General features: G+C 35.6%; 1 protein-coding gene across 1 annotated transcript; it reads right to left on the reverse strand.

The window, feature by feature from the left end:
• Window positions 1–7,268: 7,268 nt before the first annotated feature.
• LOC113772861 (secoisolariciresinol dehydrogenase-like) lies at window positions 7,269–8,248 on the reverse strand. Its single transcript, XM_027317354.1, has 2 exons — window positions 8,209–8,248; window positions 7,269–8,049 (listed from the first exon to the last, which is right to left on the reverse strand). Exons 1-2 carry the CDS (start codon window positions 8,244–8,246, stop codon window positions 7,269–7,271), a joined length of 819 nt encoding a protein of 272 aa, XP_027173155.1. The 5' UTR covers window positions 8,247–8,248.
• Window positions 8,249–9,040: the final 792 nt, after the last annotated feature.

Below are 9,040 nucleotides of genomic sequence, written 5' to 3' on the forward strand. Positions count from 1 at the left end.
CCCTCCAAAAATATTTCAACCAAATCTATCTTCTGGTTCACGAGTATTTGATAGTTCAAGAAATACTTTTGATATTTTCTCAGCCATTCTCTAGGGTTACCAGAAGAAAACATAGGTAACTTCAATCTTGGCAAATTAGGTACAAACATTTTACCTCTGGTTTCATGTGGGTGACCTGCCAACTCATTTGGAGTCATCCGTTTCAGATGTGCGGGCGGGGTTGGTTCTGGAGCCTCTCCGTCACTGTCCTGAAGTCCTTTCTCCTTCATCATCACCTTCAACAGTGCGTTGAACTTTTGCTCCATCTTGCTGAATTTCTTATCCAGATTCCCTACTATTGCCTCCAATCTGGAGTTATTGTGCTCCATTTCGTCGTGGAGTTTTTCCTGCAACTCGTTCTGTCCCGAAGCCTGAATTGCGGCCATGGTCTCTGCTATTTCTTGTAGTCTGCTATCCTATTTCTTAAGTTGGTTTTCCAGTGATCGATATCTAGTATTTTCTGCTATGGCAATATCTCAGTAGTCAAGGATCGGCAGCTCTGATACCAAATGTCAGGTTCTGAGATTTAGCCACTGGAGTATTGGCCGAAATCCAAAGAGAAAAAGAGAACGAAAATTGAGAAAGAAGAAGAAAAGATAGAGAATAACAGAAAAGATAGAGAAAGGGAAGAGAATGTCTGTTTTGCCAATTTACCCAACAACCTTCAATTACAAAACGAGGGCTATTTATGCAATTATTTCCAACGAACTACAATTAAGGACTAACTCAACTTAAGTCCAACGACGTAGTTTCCATCCTCTACTACTTCTAATCAAAACGCACATCTTTATGAATAAAGCGTCAACCCTTTTCTTCTTACTAGGAGGGGATCACCGCGCGATGCGCGGTATTAATTTCATGTTGCCCAGAAAATGCCCAGATTTTAAGTGGAGATATCATAAATCGTATTCATTGCATTTAAGTTATTTGGTTATAAAATGATTAAGCTTTTAAATAAGCAATGTTGTAAGAAAATGCGAGTAAATGAAGGTTTGCATCTAACATGGTGTCAAGAAAAAGATCAAAAAAAAAATAATTGAGGCGAATAAAATTAAAGCTCATCAGTATGATTTTGCTTCATGTAGAAATGGGATGAAGTGTTGGGAGAAGTAAATGGGAGATTCAAAAATATTAAACAATGACTAAACACTATTAATTTTTTCTATTATTTTGTGGAACATTGATTAGCTGTGGTGGTTTTAAATTTACAATGAGCATTAATTTTGATGTGGTTCAATCGTTTCTATATTGTTTATCCAATTCTTTGCATGTAACATGAACATCGGAACAACTAACGCAACAACTCTGGTCAGGAGAATGGAAGTGTAATACATGGTATGAAGTAGGTATACACTGAGAATGAAGGGGGTTCATATTTTTGAAAAAGGATCCTCTGTCCAACAATCTATCTTCACAGTCAATGGAAACGTTCCCTAATCGAAGTTTATTGTTGGGAGAATGAAATAACCAGTTGACAAATAGAAAGGTGGAATTCTTGGCGCACTTGAGTTTCATGCCATAACAGGCCATTTATATGAAATTAATTACTGATTAATTACTGATTATACGGAAAAAGGTAGCAAGAAAACGGTGAAAGCATGCAAATTGCCCAATTCTGGCCATCTAACTTCCAAATTGTTGTGATGACAGATGTTGAATTATTTGGCAATTCAGTGTCATTAAGAATACAACACACCGTAATTGGACAAAATTAGGAAGTACATAATAGGTCCAATATACACAATATGATGCATTGAAACAAAAGTTGTTCACTATCTTTGCAAACAAAACCTCTTAGTTAAAATGTAAAAGGTACATAATGTCTACAATAATATGTATCCAAAAATGAGGCTAATAAATAATCACTATAGATCCATGCAGGACAGACATAGAAATAATTCCAATCTTGATTCTAGGGATGCTTGACACTTCAATCATGATAATGCAAGGGAAACGGCAAGAGTTCTTTCACTCTTCGGGCTTTGACTCATTGCTAAGCCAAACAAATCATTAAGCATTCTCTCAAATAATTTACTTAATTTGAACTCAAGCCACACAATCAAATAACAGTAAGTATAAAGATATCTGATTGGGCCTAGAACAACAAAGCCTAAAGAAGTGTCAGATGTTTTAAATGAGGTCCTTTAATCTCCATATCTTGACTAATAACCTACACATAGAACAGCAGAAACATATTCCAAGGAAAGTGAAGAAAATTCTCTTAACAAATTTAGCAAGTCAGCAAAATGTTGAACTCAAAGTCATAGCTCAGGAAATTCTCATCAATCCATTTTAGCTGTGAGGGGTAAAGACAAGTTACATTAAATAGCTATCAATAATACAGTCAACCAAACACAGTAGCTCTAGTATGGTAAAAGAATATTGAAATGGTCAAATAATAGTGAATTTCCCGAAGAATAGGAAACTTAAATGACCAATGCCTATCTTAGCGCCAAGTAACCCAAGGGTCTTTCTTGAAACTCAATCTCTAGCTTTTTCTTAACATTTTAATCATTACAGTAATGACCATAATGATTTCAGTATCAGTATTTCAACTTGCACTTTTTCGCACACCTTTCTTCTTTTCTTTTACGTCCCTCCTCATACTGCCAATGCCTCTAATCCTTTTTTCAATAAGTTTATACCTATAAATATTGAAGTTCAAGAAATGAACCCAAAAGGTTAAAGATGAAATATACAAATTAATTACCAAGTAAAACTTACTCTTAACAACAAAAGTCTAATCAATCTATAAAATTAATCAATGAAAAGAAACTAATGATTCGTTATTAAAAGCCCATCAAAAGAAAATGACATTTTCACACTTCAAAATAGTCTATCTAGATAGCCAAATAAGGAACCTGACATGCTATGGAGTTCCAAATACAGATGTGCATAATATCTGCACAGCCAAGTCACCTAGTTTAAGATATTCTCACCTATCAATTAAACAGAAACTCAATTAATTAGAACTTATACTATCATTAAAACCCAAAAAAGGAAAAACAACAATAAAAGGTGAACAAACACCTACTTAAAGGCTATCTTCACCATTTGTTTATTCCTGGACCACAAATAAAGATTGCTTCTTCCTGTAGTGGATACCAGAAAAAGAAGAAAGAAAAGGTCAGAGATAAAAATCTGATGGGGAAAAATTTATCCCTGAGAAACTGCAATGGCAAAGTACCTTCAGTTGTGTAGACAATCATCTCTCTCATCTTACTCTCAAACATATACTACTTTAGAAATATTGACTTGTCCTAAAAGATGCAGAGACAGAAATTGCATGAAGACCAGGTCCTATATTCAGTGAAAAAACAAGAAAAGAACAAAAGGATTCAACTTTTAACTGAGCAAAAAATGATTCCTAAACCAGCTTAGAGGTTTCTTCGGAAAATCTTTAAACTTCTCTGCAAAAGTGAAAGTGAAAAGTCTTAACCTTGACCCTTTTGTTCCATATTAGTTAATGTTATTTATCATCTAACTTCTGATTTAACAGATGCACTTGATATAATTTTGGCAGATTTCATTTTGACAGGTAAAAGGATTCACTCAAAGCTAGTATTTAAAAGAAGAATATTAAAATCTAAAAAAAAAAGGCCCAAAGTACCGTGAAAAAAATAGGAGCAGGAGTTTTACCACAATTTTTTGCCATCCTCCAGAAACCTCTGTCATAGAGGGAAAGAGGGAAAGGTCACAAATTGAAAAGGAAAACAAACCAGAGCAAAAAACTTGTGGCCTATAAAGTTTCTTACCACAGAGGTTGTTCTTCCTTTTCTTCCTTACTCTGTAAATATGCAAATTGTAATATGAGAGTATAAACGAAGTAAAAAGACGAGAAAAATCACAGATGAATATGCGCCAAGAAAAGAAGCAATCAGTGTTTCTATAATAAGGGCTCTAGAATGCATAGGTGTTTTAGAAATTAAATGCTTCTAGAATACTTTAAGAAACCACTATAACTCATACTTTCTGTCAAACGGCACCAAAAAAACGTTTACAGAGGAAAACATTGATGTTCATGCCTATTTTTTAGCTAAAACCTAATAAATTCATCTTCCTTTCTATAAAAATAATAGTATAATCCAATAAACTAAAAGACAAAATAAAAACTTCAAGTGATTTGAGAGTAGAGACCGAAATTAAAAGGACAAAGTTTTTATTGGCAAAAAATAAATAAACAAATAAATCAATAGATAAATAAAGCAGAACAGACCTTTGGAGGACAGAAAAGGATGGAATATATCCACAAGTACTTGCCTTTGCATCCCATAAAAGTTTTCATCTTTTTCCTGCAAAGATAATACTATAAAAATGAGGAAATTGGATAAATAAAACATAAGAGACATAAAATAAAAAAAAATCTTAAGATATAAAGATTAGAAGATTAAAGTTCTTATCGCTAAGAAAATAATTGAGTAACAGAGATATTAAACCAAGCTTTATTAATTATTAAGCAAATAAAGACCATTGGAAGAACAGAGAAAAGTTGAGTAAATCTACAAGTTATTTGTAGCTCATCTCATCTAAAAAGATCAGAAACAAAAGCCAGAAAATTGAAGGTCATCTGTGGCTGTTGTTGACCTTAATTTTTAGAGAAAACAATACGGAGAAAATCGGAGAGGTATGGAAGAAATGTTGGTCCACTGGTGAGTTTGATAAGAGAAGAAAGTAAGTGATAGGGACGGAGAGTGTTTACCAAGCCCTAGTCCCAATCGTACAGAAATCAGAGGAGGAAAAAGATAAGAATTTGATGGTAGTAATCCTCGAGCCACTAACCAACCTTCAATTGATGTGATATTCTTTGCTACTGAACGTCTTAGATTGGATCCAGTGGATAAAGAACAAACACATATAGAAAAGAGAGTTCGTGTAAATGAAAAATCGGAGGGGTAAACCAAGGGACTAAAACCCAATCAGACGAAAGAGAGAGAGGAGAACAGCGATGAACAAGGGAGAAAGAGAACCCTTCTAAATTGTGATGTATCGAGCCATGCGCTAGTCCCATCCTCGGCAGAATACGTCAGAAAGAAAGAAAACCCTCCAATATTTCTCTAGTTGGGCACGTGATTTTGGCATGAGGAGGACGGCCACATTTTAACCAATGACAGTTTGACACATCAGCAGACGACCACTCTTTTGCCAAAACTCATTCGTGCTTTTACAATATAGGTAGATTAGTGAAGTTTTCTGACAAAATCCTGCACCAAGAAAGAAGAAACCCATATAATATTTAAGGTGCTTCATCCTATAAAAGGTACTTAATAACTAAGGCAATCAGGAAAAAATGCTACATAAAAAGCACCATTTAACCTGTGACTTTCCACTCATGCAATATTCGTGCATTATCCATTCGGTCCTTTGTCCTTTTGGTGCCCTACCAGTGTGAAACACCAAAGTTCTCTTTGTGCCAATTATAGTCGAACCTGACTTTATTATGAGCCCACATTCCTCATGGCAGACAAATCTAGAGTAAACAGCTACGTGTAAATTTCCACTAATCATGAGTGTTGAACCTTAAGAATGGGCCCAAAAATAAATTTCTTGCAAAATTTTCTAAGCTCTCTATTTCTTTATTTTGCTATAAATACAATCTAAGACTCAAATCTAGCACTCAATTACCTAGAATTTGTAGTATTTAACTATCACTTTTTTTTTTTTTGGATAGTTGAATTGTTGTGAAGAGTTGGCAAAGAATAGAATTGGTCTAAAGAGTGTTTGGTGGCTTTTGCTAGGTTAGCTTTTTATTTATTGTTTCTTTGTTGTCGATGGTTTGTTTGGTTGTTGGTTAGTAAGAGATGTATATCAGATTCTTGAGTTACATCACAATGAATAAATGAAGTTGAAGAAGGATCCAAATCTTGGCATACTTTTATCAGCCAAATCACCTCGAATGTCAGCAAGGACTACTGCTGCTCCATGTTTAGCAAAAAGTCTAGCAGCGGACTTGCCAATTCCACTAGCTGCACCAGTGACCAAACCAACCTTGTCTTCAAGCCTGGAGCAAGAAATACAAGTTTTATCACTATATGCAGATATCTAACCCCAGAAAATATTACAGAAAACAGAGAGCAGAAGAAATTTCATGTTGAATTGGTTGTAACTAAACTTAGCAAAGATGATCAGATGCAATCACTATTTAAACGATGGGTAAGTGCTTTACCTTCTCAAAATATTTGAGGCCATTGACATGCCAGCCATGGCACTAATGCTAGTGCTGTCTATGGAGTAGTACTACTAGTTCTCATGTGAGCCATGACGAGGCTTATATATATAGTTGCAAAATAATTGCAAGAATTATGTAAATGGTCTCAAGATGGTAAAGAAGTAGGGTCTAAATCAAGCCCCAAAGTGATTATTGATTGGACGGCCAAAGCTAAACTAATTGGAGAACAACAAATTCAAATACTTTCTCAGTAATCCCAAACAACCTAGAGGAATTTAAACGGCCAAAGCTAAACTAATTGGAGAACAACAAATTCAAATACTTTCTCAGTAATCAAATTTATTTGTTTAACACTCACTAAAAATTGAGTTTAAATGTATAATTATTTTAAATGGGTATAAATGAGTGAGGCGAATCAACCCACTGTTCATCAATTAAATGGGTTTAATTGGGTACCCATTTAGACCTACTCAAAATTAATGGGTGGACGGGTTATTGATGGGCGGGTTTGGACGAGTCAACACATCTACTTAAAATATGCACCACATCTTACATTAGTTTCAGATTTCAGCCAATCTATGATTTGCTTTGTTGCCAATAAGAATGGAAATAGACATCAAACAAAGTCACGTTTTCAAGACTCGGTAAAGGAACCATTCGCAACCAATGGAATGAGAATTTGTTGCAAATCAAACATTGGCAGGGGTTCTGGACTAACATCTAATCTCACTCTGAATGAATCATCAAGCTCTGGAGGTGCAGATATCGGGCCCATAGAGCAGGTTTAAGATGAGAAAACAGATTTAAGGTCAAATCAGAGAGGATATCTTTGTAATAAAACTAGAAATTTCCTTCTTCTTCACTTGTGAAAGTACAGAGCATATTGCTTCTGAACATAGATTTTTTTTCTCAATCTAGTTACATCTTTGACTAATCGAATATCGTGACTGGAAATTCTTCAGTGGTTCATCAGAAATTCAGAAGTACATATTTCAGACTTTTGCATAGATAAAAGATTCTTAGATCATTCTCTGCATCCATTCTGCAAAATAATGAAAACTCCTCATTTTTGTGAGTTCTCAAACATACACATAGCGGAATTAACAATACTGTAGCCTCCATCAACCACAAGGTTGTGCCCGCTGACATATTTGGAGTCATCACTTGCCAAGTAAAGAGCTGCATCAGCTACATCTTCTGCCTTCAGCACTGCACCATCCAGATACGTATATACTTTAGAAACTCCACCATCGATTCTTTCTATGAAATCCGCCGCCAAAGGCGTGGGAACGAAGTAGGGTGACAGACAGTTCACGCGAATGCCATATCGTCCGAGATCAACAGCAGTATTTCTTGTTAAGCCTACCACAGCATGCTTTGAACTCACGTAAGCATGAGGAGCAGCTCCAACTATGGTAGAACATGCACTTGCTGTATTTATTATACTGCCACAGCGATTAGGGATCATCACTCTTGCAGCATGTTTTGCGCCTAAAAATACACCTACAAGGTTTACGCTGATTACGCGTTCAAAACCAGATTTTTTATCGTCAAGAATGTTGGATGTGCCTGATCCCGCTATACCAGCATTGTTGAACATGATGTCTAGCTTCCCATACTTAGAAACAGCAGTGTTCACTGCATTTTCTATATCAGATTCTTGAGTTGTATCACAGTGAACATGTGAAGCTGATGAAGGATCCAAATCTTGGCATACTTTCTTGGCCAAATCTTCTTGAATGTCAGCAATGACTACTTTCGCTCCATGTTTGACAAAAAGTCTAGCGGCGGACTCACCAATACCACTAGCAGCACCAGTTATCAGTGCAACCTTGCCTTGAAGCCTAGAGCAAGAAATACATGTTACTATTTGCAAATATCTTTAAAAAATCAGAAAATATTACAGAAAACAGAAAGAAGAAATTTCATGTTGGATTGATTATAAGTAAAACTTTACAAAGATGATCAAATTCAATTACTAGAAATGATTTGTAAGTGCTTACCTTTTCATAATATTTGAGGCGATTGCCATGTTTGCCATGGTACTAATGTCAGTGTTTGTCTATGTAGTACTAGTAATTCCCAGGAGATGACAAAGAAGTGGTCTAAATCAAGTACTAAAGTGGCTATGGATTGGACAGCAAAAGGCTAAATCAATTTATAAGCGCGCTAGATGTGTTCATTTTCAAATCTTCAACAGAAAGATGAATGTAGATGTACAACTTGGACTTGGATTGATTTTTTTTTTCTTTTCCGTTTTCCAGGTTCAAGAGTGATAGGTTACAATTTTATTATTTATTTTATTATTAATTTTCCCTATTACCTGACCCGATTTGGGTTAATTGTTAAATTCTACTCATTTTTAGTATTTTGCATCTATTTCAGGGAGTAGAACGAAAATATGATAACAGGTGCCAATTTGACAGAAAAGGAATCCAGATAATAGAGCTCGTCCAGGGTCATTTTTTAAAAGAAGATGTTACGCCCATTTTGTAAGTTCTGCAAAGGAAGGACGCGAAGTGGGTTCTTACTAGTGCTGGTAGGTACCGCCGCACAGGGATCTTAGTTAGCAATTAGAATAGAATAAGGAATTGCAGAGGATAAGCCACTACTTTAGTCCTTAGCTTTGACTTTTCCCTTGGGCTCTTTGGTAGCTTCTCCTCGGATGTCACAGAGACAATTAGGAAGATTCCATCATTATTTGGTACTTCGTTTAACCTTTCAATTTCGCTCGGGCCGATATTGGGGTTTTCAAACGCAAGACGACGGGCCGCGCTCTCTCTCTCTCCATTTGTATTGTTTTCGCATGCAAATATGAACTGAAGTTCTTTCACT

The sequence above is a fragment of the Coffea eugenioides genome, chromosome 1 (assembly GCF_003713205.1).
Source record: "Coffea eugenioides isolate CCC68of chromosome 1, Ceug_1.0, whole genome shotgun sequence".
In the NCBI taxonomy this organism is placed as follows: Eukaryota; Viridiplantae; Streptophyta; class Magnoliopsida; order Gentianales; family Rubiaceae; genus Coffea; species Coffea eugenioides.

What these genes read in the sequence shown, in the direction of transcription:
- LOC113772861 (XM_027317354.1), bottom strand. Translation starts at nt 8,246, where the DNA reads ATGGCAAACATGGCAATCGCCTCAAATATTATGAAAAG. An exon ending in GCCTCAAATATTATGAAAAG is followed by an intron (nt 8,050 to 8,208) that starts GTAAGCACTTAC and finishes TTCTTGCTCTAG; the next exon opens with GCTTCAAGGCAAGGTTGCAC.